Source organism: Anopheles nili, chromosome 2 (genome assembly GCF_943737925.1).
Source record: "Anopheles nili chromosome 2, idAnoNiliSN_F5_01, whole genome shotgun sequence".
NCBI classification, from domain to species: domain Eukaryota; kingdom Metazoa; phylum Arthropoda; class Insecta; order Diptera; family Culicidae; genus Anopheles; species Anopheles nili.
In genome coordinates, this window is record NC_071291.1 from 67,226,899 (window position 1) to 67,252,530 (window position 25,632).

At 45.0% G+C, this 25,632-nt stretch overlaps 2 protein-coding genes across 2 annotated transcripts; one reads left to right on the forward strand and one right to left on the reverse strand.

The window, feature by feature from the left end:
* Positions 1-1,580: 1,580 nt before the first annotated feature.
* On the reverse strand, positions 1,581-6,403 carry LOC128732021 (protein king tubby). The gene is made up of 5 exons (XM_053825180.1): positions 6,136-6,403; positions 5,237-5,701; positions 4,566-4,756; positions 4,231-4,365; positions 1,581-1,946 (listed from the first exon to the last, which is right to left on the reverse strand). The coding sequence occupies exons 1-5, from the start codon at positions 6,395-6,397 to the stop codon at positions 1,677-1,679; spliced, it is 1,323 nt and encodes a 440-aa protein (XP_053681155.1). The 5' UTR covers positions 6,398-6,403; the 3' UTR covers positions 1,581-1,676.
* A 17,279-nt stretch (positions 6,404-23,682) lies between these two features.
* LOC128720543 (regulator of microtubule dynamics protein 1-like) lies at positions 23,683-24,571 on the forward strand. The gene is made up of 2 exons (XM_053814217.1): positions 23,683-23,899; positions 23,969-24,571. Exons 1-2 carry the CDS (start codon positions 23,813-23,815, stop codon positions 24,569-24,571), a joined length of 690 nt encoding a protein of 229 aa, XP_053670192.1. The 5' UTR covers positions 23,683-23,812.
* Positions 24,572-25,632: the final 1,061 nt, after the last annotated feature.

Sequence of the window (25,632 nt, forward strand, 5' to 3'; positions counted from 1 at the left end):
ATATTTTAAAATTTAATCTGTAGCTATAATCCGTCCGTTATGTTCGCTCGTTTCCATTTTTAAATCCTATCTTTTGCAGCAAGTTAACGAGAATCCGTTTGAAGGAGACGCAGATGAAACGCTCATTTGCGTAGAAGCTACTCTATAATAAGGCAAAGAAAAGAGCTCTTGGGCTCTTTTGTTTCATCAATTCAGCAAAATGTTGACATATTTCTCTCTTCCTTAGTAAAAGCAACATGATCCCCGTCGCTTAGATATTTTTAACCGATCTCATCATTCGAACACGTCCTCATCAGTAACTGGAATTGTTTCTCAAAAACTGTCGCATGTGGTGTTTCCATAGGCTAGAATAGTCTTATCTTGCAGCGAATCAAGGAAGCTTCGAAGAAATAAAATTACAGTTCCGCCTACACTTCAATCCATCATAACTGAACTGTTTAGAGTATGTTTTCAAACTCCACAACGTATCCTCTTCCTCCAGTGGTTTGTGCGTAATAACGTACTGCATGGGGATCTATAAGCTTATTCAATCTACGGTGAATCTGATGTCTCTTTTTAGATAGCCTTGGGAGACATTTCGGTTCGTAGTCGTTCTGGTCGTTTCTACAACTTTCCTTTCTTCATTTCCGTTTCACGTTGCCCGAAAACGGTAGAATCAAAAATCTTATATTTACCAAAAATGTTTAATCATATCAACTGTAAACTATTAACAGTTTCGCTCAGCGTATCGCTTCATATATGCTAACTGGTTTTGTGTGTTTGCTAGTTTAACGTTTTGTCCTCTTATCTGAGCTCATGCTGTTGTAATGAATGTTTCAGTTTTATTTTGATTATGACACAACCATTTACCATTGTTTTGTATTATATTTTTTTATCGTATGCTTTTTTTTCTCAAGCCTTTATATCTACTGTACGATTTTTTCAATCCTACAAATGTAGCGTTGCTCCAATAAGAACCATTTAGACGACGTTAAAACGAAAGTTCTTTTCTGGCTTCTGTCGCAGAGCCGAACTCTTCAATTTGGAACACCACATCGAGTACATGTATATTGTTCTGCGATAATATGGTTTATTTTAGCTTCGCTAAAAAGCTTATGCACAAAATACTCGCTTCTAGTCTTCTCCTCGTTCCGCGAATTTAGCCGATGCTAATATATTTTACATAAAACGTTTAGAATTGTTAAATTCTTTACCGTTTAGGCCAAACCCAATCCACACCGCGTCATTTTAAAAAAGGCAAACGCCTGTCCCGCAGCTTGCATTTCCTTCCTGTCACCGTATTTTAAAATAAAATACGTTCCTTTCCAATAAATAAAATCCTTACAATATTGTCGTTCAAGTGGAATCGGTATCGGCGTGCATTCAAAACTAACTTGTCTTTTGCAGCTTCGATTTTCTCACGATAATGTGTATTTTTTTTGCTTTCCTATCCGTTCCATTTCCCCGCACATATTATGTATAATCCCTACCCAATAAATAACACTATCCTCTACCGGTCTTAATTCTAGCGCCATCCACCACAGTTAGTTCTAGCCACCCGCCTATCGTCCTCTTGGTGGCTGGATACTCAATTCCTGTTCTAGGCGTACCGCAAACGCCGGTCGGGTTATGTTGTGGGTGCTCGAACCCATCCTGGCAGTATGGTGCTTCGGCGTGACGCGTACCAGCCACCGTTACTACTCGCAGGCCAGCTTGCCGTCGAAGCTGGACAAGGCGATGGCGAACGCTTGGAACGCACACAGCGGATACCGAAAGTCCATCGTGAAGATGTCGTCCGCCGTCCGGCCAAACTGCATGACGATGTACTCCGGGTCGGAATCGTGCACCAGCTGGAAGTTCTTCACCGACGCTTGCGTGACGCGGCCGTGAAAATTCAGCACATACGATTGCGTTTCGTCGTTCCAGATCGGCGTCTTGTTGTGCAGTTCAACGACATTGTCCATGTTCTAGTGGTGGGAAAAGGCCGAGAACGAGAGAGAGTGGGGCGAAAATAAGTTAAACTGGGCGGCACAATCGATAAGAGCCGCGTGTGGCAACCGGTAATAGACGGAGCTTTGAAGTTTTTTGTTTGTTTTGTAGCTTAGCAAATAAACGGCAGCTTGACCACTAAAAAAAGGTGGCCCTAGTAGCTGACCGGTCGAGTTTCCCTCAAGCAAGGCCTACACGTCAACTGGGAGAAAGGTTGCAAAGGTACTATTAGCGGCACGCTTGCGGCAGACATCCTTGGCAGAGGTCGCTCCAGGGGCTTCTACTGCTAGAAGTCATTAGCGTGGCTAGGAGGCGGCACGGCAGTTCAGAATTAGGATCAAACCTTGGCTTCCCTTTTCCATGACGTGGGTACGGGTCGTACAGCAGGTCAGCAGCTAGCAATGGTGTATTATCGATCAAAATTAACACACGTCGACCTGCCGTAGGCAAATGGACGTAATGGGTGCCATGGAGAGAGTGAAGAAATATTGCGGCCTTCGAAACGAAATTAAACAAACTGATATGAAACTAATCAAACGGTTAATAAATATTGCCTTTTTTAGTGCAGGTTTGTTTGTATACTGTTTCGTTCCGAATTCATTTATTATTTTTCTAAGCTTGCTGTGTAGCGAAAAAAATATCCAAGTAATTTAGCAATATTTGTGAATATTGCAAGCATGTTATCAATTATTTTATGAATATTGTTTTATACCATTCATGCTATATATTTATTTTATGGTGTTTTGAAAACTGCAAGAAGCCAAACATTAATATATTTAAATATCTTTTTTAGACTTATACTAATCTGTAAATGCCGGATAATTTTATCAATTGGTAAGATGGACAGTCACGAAATAAAAAGGTACTACCCATATTCCTTTTTGAATCGATCGATCCCGTAGCAGGTCCGTGACGGGCCAATCGGCATAAAATGTAAAAAGGAATTTTATTGCTGCTATTAAATCAAACCAATCTTATTCGCACCTGCTGAATTAATAACTAATACCCGTTACTCCACACTTCAGTTCGCGTTGTACAAGTGCGAATGTTGAAAGGAAAAATTTCAACTGCACGCCCCAAGTGGCAATTCTGCGCAAATTTATGGTCACTATCCGGTGAAGGCTCGGCTCCACCCATTCATGTGCTGAGTTTTTTATTTGTGCAGGACAAATAATCCTTTAGAGATATCCAACTTGATGAGATTTATATTCAATTTATATCACATTTCCCTTCGTACGAGTCACCATTTCATCTCTGGCCGTGACGTTACCGGCGAGAAATTATTACACTTTCATCTCACTTTAAAAGTTCCGTGCCCCCATTGTGTTCGCTCAGAACCGATCGAACGTTTTCCCACCATTCATTCCCTACGATGGCGCGAGGTTGGCTATATTTATCCCCATTCCCAACCGTCCTAAGCCGGGCTTATGATTTATATCGTCGTTAGCCACCCGGACCGGGCTATCGATTCCCGTGCAGTAGCTTACAGGTTGGTTACAGGCTCCACGCGGTTCGTCACCGCAGGCTCGTTCCATCCGTTCCCGGGTTCATCGCCGATAATCGCGCGATAAAACTGACAACGCCAGGCACTCACCGGCTGCGATTCAACTGACGCAACGAAGAAGAGAAAAGGCTGCATCCGCTTGATCCCAGTCCGAACACTGGCACAGAATCCCGTGCCACCAACGGGTAAAGTTTTTCGACATGCTTGTTAGAAGTTAACCGACAACGGCAGAAAGCACACGTAATGCAGACAGCAGCAGTAGCGGCATAACAAAAAAATCCCCACTGAAACCGAAGCTCCGGCATAATATAATTATCGTCCTAGCTTCGCACGTCGGTTCAGCATCAATCGCTGAAAACATGCCACCCAAGGGCGAAAGGGCGAGCGTGTATGTGTGCGTCGTCGCAGGTGGCAAAACAACATGCATAATTGAACATAAGGGTATTTCGCTTTTTATATACTTTCACAGCTAATTGAAGTTGACTCGACACATAACGTATGCCTGAGCACTTTCAACATAACAATTCCTCAAGCACCATTAACCTAACAAGGATTGATCCACCAGTTGAAAACATGTGAAACATGTATGAAAGCATCTCAGCAGCTTTAATTTATTGTTAATTTTCAGTTGTTCTAACATTTTACTGCATTATTCGAATCAAATATCAACATATTTCGCATCCTCGTAGGGTAGCTGAATCCGATAACATTCATGATATAGCATCCAAGTATCTACAATTAAAATGAGTAATTCTCACCTTCGATTTCCAGCAATCTAGCAGGCCCTGTTGGCTATCAACCGAGCATATCTGCACCCGCTGGTCATCCTCCGTCATTCCAGGCAGCAGAACCGTCATGTTGCGAGGTCCTTTAAAGCCCAATATGTTCGTATCCTATCCGGAGTAAAAACAAAAGCAAAAACTAGCATTAAATTCCGTATCATTGGAGCTGTAATATCACTATCATCTGATACACTTGTCACTACCCCGACACGTACGGCACGGCTAGGATAGTGCTAGGATAGGAGTGTTTTCTTGTTATTTTCTAAAAACTAATGATAAATGACCGAACGTAGCTAGAGAGCTGTTCTTACATAGATTACGACGGCCAGATCGAGTCGAGGCGCTGCCGCATCGTTCTTGGTGCCACTATCGTACACGAAGAACGTCGTTCCGAAAACGTTCGAGCGCAGCTTCCCCACGAAACCGTCCGCTTGCCGGGAGAGGTCGGTCGGATCGCAGCTGATGATGTAGTTCGACGTTTTGCTCTTCTTCCGCTTGCGACCTGAAAAAGGGGAGGAAACATTTCGATCAATATGGTTTATCAACTTATTTTATTAGCATGCGGGTCCATTCGCCATACGGATAAGCATGCGAATGACAGCAGTGAGGGCAACATAAGACACTGATCGTGAGTGGTTTATGGTGGAAACCGTTATTATGCGAATGAACAGCACAGGCAGCATATTGATGAATGCCTTATGATGTTTTTCTTTGAACTGATATTAACTCAATCCTGCTGCCTTATCAAAATGTTTCCTTTGGGAGTCTCTTCCGGATTGCACATATGAAAATTATACGCCTTATGAAGCATTCATTTTCGAAAGCACAACGTAATGTAGGCAAATTGCGATTTACTAACAATCACACCCTTATCATCGGAAGATATTTCCTCCTTTTCGTACACATCCGTGGGTCCTAAAGCGCAATTTTCATAGCCACACTGCCTCAACTATGCCCCCAGTGGGACGATTTGGCGACGTACCGGCGAGACAGAACACCTTCTTGCCGTAGTCCCGCTCGAGGTGCAGATAGTAGATGGGAAACAGGCCCCGGTCCATGCCTTTGCGGTCACGCGTGATCCGGCACTTGTACAGCACGCCCTGGGCGGCCGGTTGCGTGACCCACTGCTCGATCGGTCCGATAACGTCACCCTCCGTGTCGGGCGGTCCTCCGCTGCCACCGTTCGGGGGTGTTCCGGAGTCTTCGCTCGATTTCAGGTTACCGCTGCCGCTGTTCATGTGGTGGTGGTTGTTGTTGTTGTTGAGCGCTGGTGAAATCGGTGCCGAGTGCGACAACAGCTGGTCCGCTGTTGGGCGCTCGTACAGGATCGTGTTTCCATCACGGCCCGTTGGGGATTTGGTGGACGTGGAGAGGGGCAGAATGTCGACCGGTGTGCTCTCTTCGTCCTCGCTGTCCTGCGATGATGGTGTCAGTTTTTCCGTCGTTGCTGTGAGTGGTGAAATGAGGAAAGGGATTGATATAATGGATACAATTGCCAAAAGGATTCTTTTCTCGCTATCTTATCAGCAATTTATCAGTGAACAATTTACTAGTAAATAAAACTTGCTATTGATTGAAAAGATAAAATAATTTATAATTAACTCATAAGAACATTTGCCCTTCTGTAATGAAGAGTAGTAAATCATGCATAAAGAAAATATATCTATTTATACACGAGCAAAAATAATCCTTTCGAACGGTTATTTGACCGCAAGCAAAAAGCATTAACAAAAACGTGTTTGTTGGCGGGTTCGAAACCTGTGTTTGTGTTCAAGACAGGACGTTCAACGTTGCGAAAGACTCCTCCTCAACAACCGAGTTGATGCCATGATTCAACCCCACAGTTTGTGTGTGATGAACTTTTCAGTTGTGAGTACTTACAATCGCTATAGGGCGACGTTGGGGTCATCGTGAGTGAGGTCGTGGTGATGTTAGGACCAGTCGCCGATGGCACAGGACCGACTGGAGAGGTGGGCATGATTTGGTCCGGATTGCTCGGTGACATCATGAACTGCATCGGGCCGTCGTACGCGTGCACTTCGCGACCGTTCCGATTGACGCCTGACATTGGTCGGACAAGCTGGAGATCGCTTGCCTGCACCATACCTGGTGCTGCCCGCTTTTGCCGTATATAGGCCTCCATTAGCTGGCGCTGGAATGAGGGAGGATTTGAAAAAACAATCAATAAGTAACAGTCAGCAATAAAATGTTTATGTTTGTAATGACTTTTGGAGCTTTCAAATAATTGGGATCATGAAATTTCAATCGTTTGCAAATACTGATGTTGACAATTTATACGATAGACTAACATTGTGACGCTCTTCGCTTTTTGAGCTGGCTTTCAATAGATGAGTTTCCATTGTACTAAACCTAAACACTATCCGTCTGTTGAAACAAATAACATTAGCAAACAACCTGTCCTCACAAATACGCGTTAGTGCCCTGCTCGTTGTCGCCGCAAGATCAATAAACACACATTGTAAACCAAATTAACACCTAATCCAGGGCTGATGTGGCATTATGCAAACACCGGTCCATTTCCCACACAACCCACCCAGCGAGTCCATAGCAGTGCGGATTTAAACGTGTGGCCGTTTGTGGATCTCGATGCGGGTTTTGCTCTATTTGTGAGAAGCTTCACAATTAGCACATCAAACAGCGAACCGAGGCAGGATGGGCTGCAATGAGGCGTAACGATGCGATTGCACAAGGTGGAACAATTGCATCTGGGTGCAGCTGGTACGGTCGGATGCATTTGTTAGCGCAATCGATCGGGAGAGAATTGCCTCAAAGAGCTCTATTGACCTAGAACGGTGATGTCAACGTGCGTTAAAAATTCACATTAAAAAGAGGACGATGATAACATACAACAATTCACGTAATATTCGCAAAATGTAAAGTATCATTACTAGTATATATTAAGCATTATAAGTTATAGCATAATAAATACTATAACTACACTATGCAGATTGCAGATATGCTAAATTCGAAAATTAAAAATCATCTTTCTATGCAGATTTTTTCTTAATTCGTTAACTTTAATATCGATAAATATTTAGATGAATAATATTTGCAACACTATTTCAACATATTTGTTTCAACAAAATATCTTCCATGCATCCCACATTCCATAGCTCATCATCTTTCCGTACGATGAGGCATGATTTACATAATGGCAAGGGCATCTATGTCTGCGCCAGCGGCATGATTATCAAAGAAAAAAGAAGTTAACCGTCCGTCCCGAGCTGTTTGCATCAAGCAAGTGAGGAATGCATCCCTTTTGGCACGACTTTCATCTCTGCGAGCCTTCCGAAATTCTCACGTGGGCTGCTATCTTTTGTACTCTTTTGCAAAACGTGCGTTCTCGCTCGTTTTCGCACCAACCCTCTCGAATACTTGCCCGAATGAGCTGACAAACGACCATTCAGACCATCAGCCCAGAAGGGCCGGTTGCCGTGAAAAGCCGCACGAGAGGAAAGCCATGCAAACTACCGTAAATCTGTGGCGACCAGCCTCAGACGTCCGCATTGGCGGTGGCTTACGTTTGTGTTTGTTTTTGGCTTGTGTACGGACTGCTATTCAGGGTGTATGCAAGGGTTGCGGTGGCGCGACACTTCTGCACACCTTTCGTGTGTCATTCAGTCAGGGAACATAAAGGGGACAGAACCGCCTTTAAGAGGACGTTATGTAGCGCATCCTTGTGGACGAAGCATGCTTCAGAGAGCCTCATGCAGTGGAGCAGCTCGTTTACGGCTCGACGCCAGAAATGTTCATGTGAATGGAAACTTCACGCGACCGAAGCAAAATATCCCTAAATTTAAGTGTTTACTAGGATTTTAAATTTTATTTTAAAGGAATTTCTATTTTCGTTTTCGACATAGGTTTTATAATTTATTACATTTGTTGACGCGAAATTCGAATTAAATTCACAAACTCTTCTGTCCTATTTTTATGCTGCCAACGCTATGTCAATTCGTGCATTTTCAGTCTATCCTTCATTTCAAAGCTACAAAGCATGCGATTAATCTTGTTTCATATTACGTTAATTTCATTACAAAAACACACGCGAAGCAACTTTCAACCATTTGCCACATTCACTCATTTTCCCCGAGATGCATTCGTACCCTCCCATGGTATCCGCGAGCTTTTTTTTCCCACAAAGGTGCATTCTCGCGGCTTCTCGCTTCCGCTTTATTTTCCGGAGTGATCTTGATAACACGAAAGCACTCACTACCCACACAAAGCCGGCGACAAATAAGGAAGGAGCGAATGAACAAATGGGGGAAAACACGCTGCCAACACCGGGGAAGCGCAATTACTGCCATGCAAAAATTTTAATGTTTGCATTGGTGCATATTTTCTAGCCTTGCTGCATTAAGCGAGAGGTAGGGTGCGAGAGTGGAAAAGAGAAACAAAAAAAATACATAATGCAGCCAAGAGACCCTCGGGTGGAAAACTAGCCGACAACGGCCGGGCATCCTTTTTCCTGTTCCGGGGCTTTTATTCTGTAAATCGTTCCCTCTCGTTTCCTTCTCGACACCGGAACCGAGCCGGGCGTGTTGGATTTTGCAGCCAATCCTGATTTGCTTCGCTTCCTGCAGGACGCGGAAACGTTTAAACGGTCGCAAGTACGTGTTTGCTTTGGGGCGGATTTTCGCAAGAACGAGGTTGCAAGCGAAACTGAGCTTGATCGTTGGGTCAACGATTTGATAGCATTTTCGTTGCGCTATTTTATAATTGTGAGCTTTCAGTTGTTTGCCTCAAGCACAATTCAGCTAAAAATGTTTATTTTTCTATTCAATCCTTGCTGAAGCATAATGAGGGAACGAGCGAACATGGAGACGTCCAGTACGTCGTACAAATGTTCTAGATGGAGGCGCCCAGTACGCCGTACAAATGTTCTTGATGGAGGCGCCCAGTACTTTGTATTTTATTCCAGAACTATTCGCTAGTATTGTGTCTTTTTATTTCTTTATCAATGTATGTATTCCTTCTTCAAGATTTACCATATTTCTATCCAACACACATACATGCACAGCTGAACGACGCAAAATATTTTGCCTGATCGCACCGCAGCACTAAAATCCAGGGGTCAGTCGAGGTTAATTGTAATATTGCGTTTACGTGAGCCGTTAGGATGGTACCAGAGCGTGGGAACGAGCTGCCATTCTTTCTGTCCATCTCTCATTTTCATACCGAAAAAAAAAACAACGAAAAAAAAGCAAAGGACGGAACCAGAAAGCGCTAAGCTAACCATTTAAATGAGATTAGCCGGCCGGTACCGCGGGGTGCATAAGCCTAGATTGTCGCAATTTGACCGACCGGACTCGTGTCGACCCTAATCTGCGACAAAAGGTATTAGGGTAACGTCTGGCCGGTTTGCTCCGCTCTCTTTCTTTTTTATTTCCTCGGGCAGGGGTTCTTATTGGTTTTGACGAGTGCTTAAGAGAATTACAATTGGCAGTGTAATGGATGGCGACTTTCGTGAACCATTTCATGAGCGAACTCAACGCGGATAGGCTAATTCACATATTTTACTAATGGAATCGTGCGAATTCTCTTCCACTTACCATAAAAAAAATTATCTTTGAAGTAATATAACGATAAACTAAATGAATATTGTTAGCTAAAAAAGGCTACTTATGTAAAGTCAAACCGGATTATTAGCTTTGCACAATAATCAAAACACCGTTACATTGTTAACGTTGTTTTTCTCCGACAATCAAGCAACAATCTGTAGCGGGTGAAATTCAAATGAGCCACTTATTTATGGGAGGGTTAATAAAAAACGAGCTGCTTTCCTTCGAAAGATCTAATCTACCAACGATTACATATCAAACATATGACAGCGAGCCCCAAAATTCCAAACATCCCACCAGCCTACTCCTTTGCTGCGTATGTTGGTGCGTGCACACATACACCAACGTGCGGTCTATCGATAAAGTGTAGCTTGATTTATATTCCGCTCAGGGATTCCCTTCTCAAGGGTTCCTGCCGAGCCCATCCTTCATTTGTGGGCTTTCCTCCCCATTACCGGGCCATTATTTACACATCGGTCCCAGCGCAATCGATCGACGGACCCCAGCAAGGACTACCCAGGGGCAGTACGTGCCTCGGTGGTACAAATGCGCGGTTCGCGCCACCATCAAACACCTGCCCACCAGCCCAGTCGCTGGTGATGAAACGTGCCCTACATTGCTCCTGCAAAAGTTCTCCCTAAGGGGTTGGCTGGCTGCCGACGGGTGACACACGATCACGTACCGTCTGCCAGGGCCAGGTGAAAATCACGTTTATAACGCGAGTGAATTGTGCTTGCGATGTTCTCCTAACGCTACCAAACGAACGTGGATGGAAATGAGCAATATACCACGGGGGATAAAGCGATTGGAGTTTGCTTTAATTGCTGTTTGAATAAAACAAGGGCGAGATTGGGAAAAGGCACTCGTTAGAGATAGGAGTGATGATGGGATGTGTCGTGTTACTGGCACAATTGACACATTTTTATTTACGATTCATTGTTTTCCATCACAAAAGAAAACAGACCTTTTTGTATTTATACATAAATTAAAAAATCTTTGAAAATGAAACCCACCATAAAACAATTTTAAATGTTCTTGCAATGCATTTGCTGTTGAACTTGTTGTACTCAGAATATTAGATTTTATTTCTAACTTTCATTCCAAGCGCTAACTGCAAAAAATGATAAAATTATATTGTGCTATTTAGATGTGTTTCTGTGCGAAATAAAAAAAAATCAAGAATTTCCGTTGCAGAAAAACTCTCTTTAATTATAAAAGCACTTTCAACGGGTAACTCTAGATTGTTTGATAGGTTAATCTGTTGGCATAAAGTTCCCACTTCAGCCTCTGAATCATTTTCGCACCAGCACTTTTGCTTTACGCTCGTCACCAAATGCATAAAGCTCATGCTCCACGATATCTAAAAACCCCCATAAAATCGCACAAAACGCACTCACACACACCTCACAGGATGAACTCACAGCTGAACGATCATCAACCTTTCCCCCGTTTAACATACCCACTTAACACACCGAATGGACTATTCCGGGCAATGCGCCTCGAGGGTTTCATGTCATTTTCACACCATATCGTACCGGCACGCGCACAAACACATGCCATGAGCGACAAGCGGTTAAAGTGTCCTTTCCATCCAGCGCTTCTTGAGCACGTGTCTCGAGGCCTTTTCGCGCCGCACACGTTTAAACATTACTTGTACCTAACAGGAGGTAGAGGGATCGTTTTTATTTCGTACGCGCGTTTCCATCCGCGTGAGAAAGGAATGTGAACGTAACGGGAGAAAGATAAAAAAAAAAACATACAAACACTCAAATTTGCATCGCTACGGCAAAGGTCGTTCGCAACGCGACGTCGGAGCTTTTAAGAGGAGACGTTTCAAGTTCTAATTAAATTTTTGTCTGCCATTGAGCCTTGGCGCCCGCAGAAGAAAGCATTACGCTAACAAATCGTCAGGAGTCGTCGGGCCGTTGCCGGCGTGCCGCACATGCCGACCGTGAGTGGTGTTCCATTAATGAACGGAACCGGATCGGAAAGGCCACGCTTCCGTACGATGGTTGAGTGGGTAGTGGAGGGGTGAATGTTTTCGTGAATTAATAATTTCAATTTATTTCGATTTGTGTTCACCTGACTGAACCCGTGTTCTGGTGCTCCTACACCCAAGGGTCCTTTTTTCCTATTACTCTATTACAAGGACCGCCCGCCGCTATTTCGATCGGGACCTTTGCACTAGCTTCCGTTCACACTTGCGATTTGAAAAAGGGAGCGTAAGCTTAGGGTGCCACGGTGAAGCATCGGGATACCTTCCGAAGGACGGAATAACGATGAATGCATGAAAAAAGCATCAGACGATGTGAATCGAAGGACGACGGCGTCGCACTTTATTGCTTAAAAATAGGACCGATCGTATGCACCATTGTCGCCATCGTCTCTGACGTCGCCACCGCGTGAGGGGAAATATTATGAATATTTTACGCAACACCATGCCGTACTACACGATGTCTTCGTTAAGCTTCCGAGAAGCAGCACCGAACCCTGCGCGACGTTATTTCGCAAACTGGCGAAGAAAAATAAACCCCCATTTGGAATGCGATTTCCCAAGCACCGCTGCTTGACAGAAATATTCGTTCTACAGTGTATTTTTCGCCCGGTTTCGATTAACGCTCCGACGGATTCCGTCGTCAAAATAAGGTGTTTTGGTGTGGAAGTGATGGAATTATGCTTTCACGATGCGCTGCCAGCGTGGCGAGATTTGCTTTATCAGGCTTCCACTCGTTAAATCCTTCCGCACGGCATCTAACGAGTTTCCGCAACCCGTTTGCTAAAGTTTTTTTTTGGTTAATCTTTTTTATGCTCCGGCTTTGTACGATACAAAGCAAGAAAGAGGAAATTTATTTATTCATCACTCAAAAATAGGGTACGGATGAGGCGAAAATAATGTTGTTGGAAGTTAAAACACGGCTTCATGTGAAGGTGTATAGAATCATTCCACAAAAGATAGCGTTTTTTAAGATAAATTGCACAAATGTAGTGATTTCATGTTTGTGGGTTCGATATTCCAGATTATTGATAAGAAAAGAAAGATATTACGACATATAATAACTCACATTGGTTATAAACTTGTAAAAAAAAGAACTACTTTTATCAAAACCAATTAAGATGCTAGTACAAGATATTTTTCCATTGCCACAATTCTTACGTATTGAAATGAATTAAACAGTTTCCCATACTGCCAAATATGATCGACTTACTACGGGTACTAAACGTAACCACGAAAACCACCAATGCGGAGCTGGTTGTCTGAAAGTGACCAGTTACACGTGCTACAATTAACAATGTCTGCTCTCGTTTTATTTTACCTACATGCCAGCTGGTTGTTGCGGTGCCGATCGATCGATGTGGTGGGGGTTTTCATTTTTTCCCCAACGAGCTTTTCTTCTCGGTAACCCCCGGATATAAACCCTGTCGTATCCGCGCTTGTGTAGAAACTCCTTTCCATGTCCCGCTGTAGGGAAAGGATCCTTGTCGAGTAGCGTAATGGAAAACATAATCGGCTGATCCCTTGGCCAGCAGGCGGTACACGAACATGGTGCTGAAGCGGAGCCGGAACAACCTTAGAGACAGGTTTCCTTTTTCCCATGGCTCCAGGCGTTCGGAAGAAGTATCTTACAGAGACGAAGCGCACAGCGAGGGTTCAGAAATCAGTGAAGGTCAAGAGCATTTCCTCTTAATTTACACTTAATTTTTATTAACACCTCCGGAGTTCGCACAATAGAATGATTATAGCACATGGTCGAAAGGTTCGATAACTTCAAAACGTTTGCACGGAGGAGATATTATCAACAAACCAATATACAGAAAATATGTTTCTCTACATGAAATGAAATGAATGAAATTAATTTTTCCATGATATTTGTGAGCTACTTTGTTTGATAAATATACTCAGCCGTTAACTTACAGCTAATATTCTCAGCTAATGCAAAAGTTTCATGTCGCTTTACGGTAACATTTAGGCTCATTTCCTCTTGCCCATCTCAAGCCAAAAGCTGTTGAGTTCCGATTCGTACGAAATCACAACGCCCGACCAACATCGCTGGCCATTCCAATTCCTCCGACTAGGACCAGACTTCTTGGGTGTGATGGTGGTGAAAATTTTCAATTATTCACCAACTCGCTTCGTCCACACCCGAACCTACCCGAGGCAGAGGAATTTACGGTTCCAACAACATGCCCGAAAAGAAGGGCTCGTAGGACGATGCGAGACCGTCCAGCTCCCTTAAGGGAAAGCCGCCTGTAGGACGACGAAGTGTGATGCTCAGTGAAGGAAAAATCGGACGAAAATCGAGCGGAAGCCAACGTGATGAAACAACAAAGTTTGAAATCCTTGCTCCCTCTCCCACTGCCCTTTCCATGTCATCCTTCTCCCAACCACCGATTCACCACAAAAAGGGATGGTACAGACGCTGAGGCATGGGATCGGAATTAATGATATTATTATTAAAGTAGCTTATGCCTGCCGGGTGGTGGTTTTTCGCAACCTTTTGAAGTTTCAACGCTGACGTGGAAAAAGGTGAACGGCAAGTGGTACAACACGTTAGGCCTGTGGGCGCTAATTGAGCGAGCTACATAGGAATGATATTCCCTAATTATTGTTTTTTCACCCCATCCCTGCGGCAACCCAACAGGGTGGACATACAACGGACATGATTCCCGGTCGGTGACGATGCGGCAAAAATTAAATGACACATTTATTATGTAGATTTATTCCCGCAAGCACAGCTACCACCGAAAGCGCCACCAGATGGGGGAGCGAATGGGAGGCCAACACCCAGCGGCTCGATGTTTATATTGACCGGCTGGTGGAGGGATTTACACAGCCGGACAGTTCTCCCAACCAGGGGGATACATTATTCAGCGGCATATTTACACTGTGCAGTAATAAATTAGCATGGGGAATCCGGGGGCGGCCGCTGGTAGTGCGATTCAATGAAAGTGCAGTTAATTTGATTTACGACAAAATTCCATTACGCTCGCGAAATCCGCTTTCATCATCATCCATCCCGGAGTGTTTGCTGGAAGTGTGTTTATTTCGCATTTTGACTTTTTGACGTTCGCTGTTGTTAATGCAGCATAACGAAGAGCTTTCGTTTTCCGCGAACCCGCACGGTCCAGTGGATTAGCGAAGGCAACTGATTCGACCATGTCAGACAGGAATATATGAATAACAAACGCACGGAAATCAAACGCGCGGTTGTAATATTTATGATACGCGATTACTGTAGCTTACATTTCCTCCAATTACTTCATCCAGTTAGCATCAAACAAATATAACAAAACCTCATCTGGGATGGCCCAACCGGATTAACCGGTTTTGAAATCCCCTCTTGAAACTAGTACTCTGTAAGCGTGAAAAAAACTAGATTCCCCTTTCAGCTATTGATCGTATACAGTCCGTTACAGTCGTTTAACACGATCTGGGGGATCATACAAACGCATACTTTGATTACCTTGGATAGTAACAAATACATGAGATGTAAATATAAAATTATTTCCTATGCATGTGGTTCTTTTTTGCATACGTTTACAAGTCAGGTAGCTGCTACTAACGACGTTTATAAAAACAAACAGCAAACAAATAATCACAAATTCTGTTGCTATGGAAGTGAATTGTTTGTGTTATACCGATTAAAATTCAGCTCCATATTTAATGTTTTGTCAGTAATTGATCTGATGTTTTACTAACGTGAAAGTGGCCCAAGTATTGACAAAAGTTGTATTGATTTTATCGATTTCCATTATGCTTTCAAACCACCCGAAACCACCATTGAAAATGTGTTTTACTCCAATCGAAAGCAATACCCTGATCCCGTATTGACCCTTCGGATCATATTTTTGTGATATTGCTTTTATTGATTTCCATGTTTCGTTCCCCATTCTAAAGCAAACATTTCCCACATGACAGTTTCGTTGCTGCCCCGTCGTCCTACGTATCTTTCCCGCAGAGATGCATCGCGGACACACAGCGCGAATAAACAAGTCGTTACAAACTTCCAGCTGCTCGTTAAGGGCGCCTTTACATAAGGGAAACCGTGTTCCAGAAACGTCTGTCACCCTGCACAACCCGGGCTTGGTTTTGGCGAATCCAACACATGGGTCACCACGGCGGCGCCAAACGGTTTCCCGTACCGAAAGTAAACAACTGCCAGAGGTCCTCCTCGTCGAGACGACAGCGCCCGCCGTTTATAGCCACGCGAGTGCTTTGAAAACAATTGGGAAAGAAAACGTAACAAAACGTCACCTCCACCGATCGCTAGGGGTAGAACGGCATAAAGTTACGAGCTACTTCGTCAACCAGGCCCCCAGATCGAAGTCCCTACGGAGGAGCCACACCTCTTTCGGGTGCAACTTTGTCTAGTCAATGAACTGGAACACGCTCGCGTCCTGCCATCACGTGACCGCGTAAAGCTGCCCTTTTTTGAGGGCACCGATTTGGCGGCGAGGATGTAATTGACAAGTTTGGGTAGTTCGTTTCGAGCGTCAAACTTCCTTATTGTTTCCGTTTGCCTTACCCGTCCCAGCCGCGGCCACAAAATTGCGTGGTGGTGACCCCATCACGTTCGAAAGCAATTTCACGCTGGTTTAGTTACTTTTAGCCGCTATCCGTATGACTCCGTGTTCACCCACCAACACGCTCACCGTGGTAGAAACCAATTCCTAACTTGGAAATTTTCTTTCGTCCATTTTTCGTGGATGAGCAGAAGGACGATGGCAACATTATCACGTGTCCTCGAGTCATGCGGAACACCTAAAGTGGACGAAACCATTCGCCTATCGCTAGAAGAAGCTCGATAATTTTTATCGAGAAACAGCGGTGTGCTCTATTGTTGCGTGAAATGTGTGCGATGTGTTCAATTTTCACGGGAAAACGTCTTCCACGCCTAATGAATTTCTAATGGAGATTGATTAGATTTTTGGGAAATCCTAACCGTGCTTCCCTGTGTCATGTTGGTATCCAAGCATAGCAGGAAAACAAAATTGTCCGGTTACCAAGCAGTTGGTAAGGGCAACACTTGAGTTCGTCACGTCACCGGTGCCGACGGTTGCGACGGAAGCGATACTCGTGATGGTTTCCATAGCATTCCTAGACTAAACGTAAAGGTACTAAATGGAGTACGAAGAAGGTTTAAGTTCATAATACAAGCAACGGTTGCGAAACTATTCATCACACAAATCAATGTTATTAACGAAGCCAATTCATGGCATTAGTAACAGATGGCACTTGGTGAAAGGTCCTGTCGTATGAATAGGGTTTCTTCTGAGAATGCATTTTCATCCAACATCTATTTGATGTCCATAATACAATGTTTAATTTTGTTTTCATTAAGCATTCTTGAAACAGCTATTTGCAAAGATATCGTTATATGATGTATTTTTTGTAAAAGCCAAACGAGTCTTACAGATTTAGTATCATACAGGTTGCTTAAAATTAATTCTAATGCATTCCGAAACGAATGATTTTATAATTTCAACGGTTTTGTCTGCTTTTTCTTAGGTTTGATAGGTTTTTTGAGCAGATTTCTTAGTTCTTTCCAGTCCAATTGCTGAACGCTTAACACGAAATTTACCAACATAAATCATCCAAACTCTCCAAAGACTGTTCGTTAGCAGAATTTTAGCATTCGCAAATTGAAAAAGCGGCTCAACAAATAACGCTTCATGGCTTCTGAGCAACTTTCAAGCGACGAAGAAATTGAAACACTTCAGACATCATCAAGTGGCGCTGCTGGGATGAAAAATCATCCTTTCATCTACGGGCGTGTTCTTAGGCAAATAAGCGTGCACTTGTTAAGCATCGTGTATCGCAACACTCATTAAAACGGAACATGAGCTGTAGCTTAACGATACCGAAAGCCGCCATCTCACGCCACTTCCCTCGCCAGCAATTCCTTTCACTTTGATGCGAATGCTGCGTGGAGAAGAGGAAAACAAAGCCTAAAATGACCATCCTCCACGGCACTGCTTCCCCAAAAAAGGAAGTCCAAAGGTGTACCGGAGCTGATGCGTCATTGCCGCATTTTCCTCGCGGCGACGAATAATTAATGCGATCCGAACCATCAGCAGGTGGTCGCCGGTGGCGAAAGTTTCGCTGGCTGGTGCGCTTACACTCTCACCGATTTTCCCGGCGATACCGATACGCGAATGGTATCCGGCACACCGCACATCCTGCCCGGGCGGAAACGAAAATTGGCCAAAATCAATCACACACCGAAGCGGTGGTAAAGCTCCGATCGAACCACCAAACCGGCGCGGGCAGAAACGATTAACACGGCTTCCGAGCACCTCATTTTGTTACTTTATTCATCTCTTCTTCTCTTTCTCGTTCGTTCTCTCTCTCTCTCTCTGTTTGACCTCAAAAGGTTTGGAGGATTTTTTTTGTCTACTCAATTTCCTCCATCAGCGGTCGAAGCATTAGAAAGCATCTTCCAGGCTGGTGGTGGCCGCGCGTGAAAATGGAAAACAAAAATATGAAGAAAAAACTATATATATGCATGAGATGGAAACGCGGGCAGGAAATGGAGAGACTGGCAGAGGAAGTGGCTGTGAGGGCGGAAAAAAAGCAAAAAAGAGAGAGAGAAGGCGCAATGTTCGCCGCCGAAAAGCGCTTTTCATTTCTATGCAAACGAAATTTTTCAGCACGATTGATGATGTATCTTTGGGAGGAAAACAAAATGGGAGAAAAAAGAAAACCTCGAACGGTAAACGCAACACCAAACAAACATGAAGCAACAAACGCGGTTCCCGGCAAATTTGAATGAATACTTTATGGCGCAGATGGCCACCGCCGCGTGCCTTTCCATTCGCCTCGTCGCGGCTGGGAATCGATTCGGTGTGACCTCTTTTGGGAAAAAAGCTGCGAGCGATTGCTTTGCATTGGCCCATCGTTGGGCTGAAGTGTTGCACTCTCAACTTGGGAGACCGATGAGGAGTGAAATTTTTGTCCTTTTAAATCAGTGCTTGAGGGTCTGATCGTTTTAAATGTAAGTTTTTCATCGAAATTGAAATCGATGAGCTTTAACAGATCAATCTGGGAGCTTTAAGAGTATTCTGTATGGAAATTTTACCCTTTCAAGCCCATATTTCAATAGGTATAATGAGCGACCAAAAATGCAAAGAGGAAAAAAGATCGCTGAATGAATTAATTATAAAAATAAACACTAATGATAAAATGCTTTTATAAGCGGTATCATAAAACACCGCTCCCTTTGCGTTACTTTTTGCAATTTAAATTTAATCGGTCATGTTATTAAATAGAAAAAAAATAGCTTTAATTAATAATGCATCACTAAATGTATGGTAAATAAAAACGGAAACTCAACCACAACAACGCATATAGGGGTTACAATATACGAGCGAAAGCAAATAAGCCTTTCGCACTAGCCACAACTCACCGTTGGTGGAACTGGTACGCTCTTCCGTGCGTGGACACTTGTGCGAGTGCGGTGGTGTCTGCTTTAGGTAAATGAAATTTAATTTAAATAATCCTTTCCCGTGTGTCTTCGTTCCAATGCCGTACGCGCGTAGGGTGCCATCCGGGTCGCATGCCAGTGGTTACATAAACGGTCAAAGGAAGCCCATAAACCGGCCAAACATTGAGGTCAGAACCAAACTCCACAGGGTAACTAACGCACCGGTGGCGATGGCTAATGCGTTTGGAATCAGCATGAGTCACCGTGGGCCGTGGACAAGGCATTAGCTGTGCGCGTGTCGCCGTCGAAACCGACCATGGCAACACTTACAGCAAAGACACGATGGCAGAGGGCAAACGTGCCGCCATTTTACAGCAAAAACCCCGTCGTCGCAACAACCGAGCCGGCCGAGGTGGGGGCAATATTCAGCGTCATCCGGTTTCGAGTGCGAAGAGATCATCAGCCCAACAATTACCGGGCGCAAAACTAGCTTGCCGTTTTCCGTTTCCCAGAACCAACTTATCTTGTCATCGTCATCCGCGAAAGGGTTGTGTGGTCGGTTTTGCCAGGGCAACCTTTGCATGGGAGCGAGGGCAACTGAAACACGTCCCACAGCAAACACGGGAAACCGGGCTGGTTGGGCCGAAATTGGTTCGAATGCAAACAGAACCTAGTAACGCCTGGCGAGGCCGTGCCTATAGTAACAGGGAGGGAAGTTGCCACCATCGGGAACTGAGGTGTTTCAGGGTGATTGGAGTATACTTAGCAGCAACTGTATCGCTTCTAAATACACCACATGAGCTTCGTCGACTCGGCGGAGCTAGAGTTTATCCACTGCTTTTCAAGTGGAAGTTATTCTTATTGCATTTATGCATTTTACATGCAATTTGGAGTGATCAACGTTACTGAACCTTCTGAAGCTATTCAATAACATTCAATTATACATAGCTGATAAAGGTGCTAAAATGTCATTGAACTTCCCAAATAATCTGAACTAGAAAACTGCAACAAAAAATAACAAAATGCTCTCATCCATTGGGAAAATGCTTTTTTTCACCCGAATGAAACGTCAGTGACAATCAACTGGCAAGCTTTATCGTTCGTTACTAAAAGGGTATGCAATATAAAGTGACTCATTTAATGTGGCTGGGAAATAGTTGTCTTCAAAGCACTCATTTAGTTGCATGGCTTTTAAACCGACCGGACATAAAAGCAACGTTGTATTGGTCATTAGTCATGAAAGCTGTGGTGCACCAGCACTGACCTAACCTCGTAAGAGTGCGGTTCAAGTTTACGATCACTTCTCCTCTGCACTTTCAATTACTAGAGCCGTATATTGAGATGCCTGAAGGCTATGAATTGCACAATAGAATTAAAGTATCTCATCAGCGGATAACCCACTGCATTCTGCAGAAAAAGGTGATTACATTGTCATCCCATAGCCCACAAGTCAAACAGGTTTTGGGGCTTGAAAATATCTAATAAACAAATTGAAGCTCGCCTCTCGCAAACTCTCGGCCACCCCCAAAAACCCTTAGTAAATAAAGCAGCCCCAAACAAACAGCTGTCTCGGTAAACAAAAAGGCGCTGCCGGCAGTCAAAAGGGACGCTGGAACTTTCGCCTGACCGTCTTGATCTTTGCGGGTAAACTTCCTCATCCTTCCAGACCATGGGGGCTTCGATCAGACAAACCAATCTGCGTAATGGGGCTGGCCTACCTGCTGCTCCAGCTTCTGATGCCGGCTGCTGGCGGTGTTGCTGTTGCTACTGCTGCCGCCGGTTGTGGTGTTATTGATTGCACTCATTTTGCTGCTCGTCTTCTCGTCCTTGTGGAATTGTTGTGGCCGCCTCCTGCGTCCCGTAGCCGCACCGTACGGACCTTCTTACGCTGCCGTCGGTGGAGATGCTCGTTCCTTCGTCGCGACGGGAACTTCATTCACACACAAACGCACGCACATACAGGCACAATTTTCACACAATCACACACACACACACGCGCACACTAGATCGAGCCTTCCCAGGTGGCTAACAAAAGCAGAGATACCGCACACCCTGTCTAGGATAGCTGACAGCCCAACCGGGATGATTTGCTGTGGCCTTGCCTACAATGTTGCACAAGGGCAATTGGAAAACACACTTCAAACACACGCTTTCTCACTCGCAGCACTTTTCTTCTTTTTCCACTTTTACAAGCTTCGTTTGGATGCGCCTGGCAAAACGGTTGGTTGCAGTTGCAAGGATGCGTTTCGAGGATGAAAAAGAGACGCGTATTCAGGTGCGGGATGGAACTAACTTCTAAAGAGACGCCACTTTTGTACGAATATATCAGCCCGTTGGCGCTGCACCGGATCGACAGAACCGTTGCAATAATCGAGCCCCAGGAGCGGCGATGCGCCTCGACGTCGTCACTGGGTGCAACGCGACAAGGAAAGCCCGCTGGCGTAGAACTGATGCCGACGCCGCGCCGTTATGATGTCATTCGGATCGAAGCCCACCGTGGGCTACTTATTTTATCGATACCGAGCGATGCCCGCGAACGCTTATTAAAAAACCATCATTCACCTCTCCCTTAGTTTCCAGCCGCATGGACGCACCCTCCCGTTTTGCTTGGCGCATATCCTGCTTGGCCACGGTTTCTAGGAACACGGACACCAACAACGCGACTCTGGGATCCTGCCAAACACACCGTGCACGCACTTGACGGAAAACGGCACTGCAACCCCAAAAAAAGACGGATGATTTTGCAACCCGCCGCTTCTACGATGCACAACGGTCAACGGGGAAACGAATCGGTTGTCCCCTTTCGCTCGGGCACGCACATAAATGCATTCGGATGCACTTTGTTTTTATCACAACCGTTTTTGTCTTGCTTGCTTTCGTTCCGAACGAGAGCATCCGCGCGGAGCAACGCGGTTTGTCCGTTTCTTTAGCTGGCGCACACGAAAACATAAATGAAGAACATAACGGTAGCACGGAAGCTTTGCAGCCCGCTTGCGTCTTCTTCTCTTCTTCCAGCCCTTGGCATGTGCTCTTCTTTATGTACAAACATTCATGAGGCTGTGCTCTATGTCAGATCTGACAGAGTGAAAAGAAATATACAAATTACACGCTTTATTTAAGGATTTTCAAAACGTAATCTATGGCAGGATAATTAAGCCTATATTCTCATCTTTAATTTAACAAATTAGCGTATTTCTTTCTCTTAACCGCCTCATAAATGCGTTAAATACGTTGAGTTATACGACAGAACGCAGCTTCAGGGGTTGTGTGCATTTGAAGCATGTGCCTACGTTTATATCTGCAAATTCAGTGCTTTCAGAGTAGCGTAATTTTTTACCGCCATGCGTTATGTTGTTCAGTTTTATAATTTGAAATTTTCTTACAATTTTATCAATCGTCAAGCTCTGAAAAGATTAAATAACATTCACTATGATACCTCTTTGGTTTATAATGTGTTCTACATTGTCATAATACTCAAATTAGATATTTAGAAGATATATTTCCAGATATCTTGATCGAAACATGTGTTTTATGATGTGTGTAAAGTTTTGTGTTATAGTAGTTATTAGATACCAAATCAACAATTTAAGATGAACCAAATTACCGTAAATTGGAAAATATGTTTGACCTATAACGGTTAATAAAGTTTTCAAACAATCATGCGTTTATCATAATAGAAATTGGCATTCAAGATTTTGGGTCTTTTGGAAAATATATTACGGTTATTTTTTATTATTTACTTTAATAATTCAACCCAACAATTACTGAGATAAATGTTATGATACGTTTGATACGAATATTGTTCCCACCATGTGTACTGTTTGTACCAAGTGTATGATTTGCTACTTGTTGAACAGAAATTCATTAGTATCTGTTCAGGGTCGTAGAATTACACACCCAAACTGCGCTTTTCCATTTTCCATGCGTCCATAGTCCACTTCGACCAATCGCCTTACAGCGGTTACATAATCTCATTGGACAAGAACAAGACAAAAACTTCTATTCCCGAAAAGCATGGGCGGTTTGAAAATGCAAATCGTTGCATATGTGCCCCTCGTGCAGTGGACACCGGTTCCGGACGCGTCCTATCCCACCACTGCCCGCTTACGTTGCAGGAAGTGCATTTGCACGTCAACCGAGAACCGGAGAACGTAGCCAGCGCGTAGAACCGTCACGCAAACCACGACGACCGGATCCAGTGCCACGGGGGTTCGCCCGATAAACGAGCGCACACTCGCGTTCGGCAACCCATATTCGTCCGGTTTTGGGCCGATAGCGCGCCAGTTTTGCGATGTGTTCGTGGACGCACAGGGGGCCACCCTTAAGTGGCACGACTACGCCGAGGGTGGCACATTTTTCGAGCGAATCTAACTGTCGCCCGTCAACTGAGCGGTTGGGACTCGCAGTACTTCCCTGAACAACGTGCGAGGCGGCTTTCCGGGCTTTCGTTTGCAAGCATCAAACTCGCGTCTCGTCGCCACAGAAAATCAATACGCGTCCGTGTCCACGGTACCGCTGTCAAACCCGTAGTGAGCGTGAGTGCGTGCGTGCCCGAAAATGTCCGCCGAAGAGCTGAAGCTGCTGGACGAAATGTTCGACAACTGCGAGTACCAGGACTCGCTCGACATGATCCTGAAACTGTCGGTAAGCCATGACCGTTGTAGAATTGTTTGCCGGGAAAGCTCACTCATACTCGTCCTCATGCCGGTACAGGATCGTGACAGCTGCGAGGTCCAGTGGCGCCGTGCCAGGACCGTATTTTTCCTATCCAAGCAGTCCACAGTCAGCGACGAAAAGGAGGCCCTCGTCCGCGAGGCATTCGAACACGCAACAACCGCCCTCGCAACGGATGGGGACAACTTCGGGGCCAACAAGTGGTACGGTGCGATCCTGTCGGAAAAAGCCGCCCTAGACGGTGTAACCGAGCGCATCAAGCAGCTGGAAAACGTCCAGAAACACTTCCAGCGTGCCGTCGCCCTCAACGGGACATCCGATTCCGGCATCTGGCACATGCTGGGACAGTTCAACTACAAGCTATCGGAGGTGAACTGGATCACGCGCAAGCTGATCAACTCCGTCGCGCCAAATCCACCGACCGCCTCGTACGCCGAGGCGCTCGATTGCTTCACCAAGGCCGAAACCATCCGGCCAGGCTTCTACGCGCTGAATCTGCTGTACCTCGCCAAGTGTCACCTGGCGCTGAAGCAACCGGCTGAGGCGAAACCGTGGCTCGAACGGGCCGCTGCCGTTGAGGTGCGCTGCGAGGACGACCGCATCTGCCGTGAGGAGGCAACCGAGCTTCTGAGGAAACTCTGAGCTCGTCCAGAGGTTTGAGTGAGAGGAGGGTAAGTGGGGGGGCCTCGTCTGGGCATGGTAGGGTGGCCATTGCGAGACCTGGCGAGAGTAGCGGTTGTCGAAGGCTTCGTGGGTTCGTGTTGCAGGATTTTGCAACCCCAGTGGTAGGCGTGATAATGCCAATCACGAACACCGTCGCGTAGTAGCGTCTAAGGTCGACTAAAGAGGGTGCGAATTTCATTTGCGAATTAATTGCAAGATAATAGAAATCGTTCGCGAACGGGCGGTGAGGAATTGGAGCTTCACGATCGTATGATGGTGGGCTCCTCAATATTAGTATTCACCACCAAAAAAAAACAACAAACAAATATATATAAAATTAGCATCCATTCGCTTTCCAGGTGTTCTACGCTCGGTGTAAAATTAGGATAAAAACAGATGCACGATAAATGCAGATTAGAGGCGCAGGGTCAAACACGGCCCTGGGGCGACCTTAGAAGGTGACTTCCTGCTCCAGCGCGTAACTTCCTGGCTAGCGGATTTTCGAGCTGATTTGTTGCCATAAATGGCGCAGTCCGTTACGGTTTTCCAGTTGGCAGTGCACCGAACGCTAATGTTACACCTTGACCGGTTCTTATCGAGCATGACCGGCTTATCGGCAACACTTACCCGAACGGTAAGGCCCCCTATCGCTTCCTTATCGACGAGTCGATCAGCCGCGGATACATACGCCAGGTAATGGTGGTGTTGGTGGACGTAGAGATAATTTCGGGTCATCACAGGGTCGAACGATGCACAAAGTGCATATACGCAGGGCTCCGAGACCTGTACAAACGTGGCAGATAGATAGATCTAACCGATTGGTCCTGCAAGGGGGGGAGGGTGGTAAGGTATGGGGGGATGACGCACACGTGTGCTATCTGTTGTGTATTAGATAAGGCGGAAATAAACGGTTACACATGTAAACACGGTCTGTCGTTCGATGTTGTGCGGTTTGTTCAGATTTATCAAATGATTCAGCTGCCGGCAGGCGTTCGATTGGGAAAGGGCTTGGAATAGATACAGTAAAGGAAGCGTTGAAG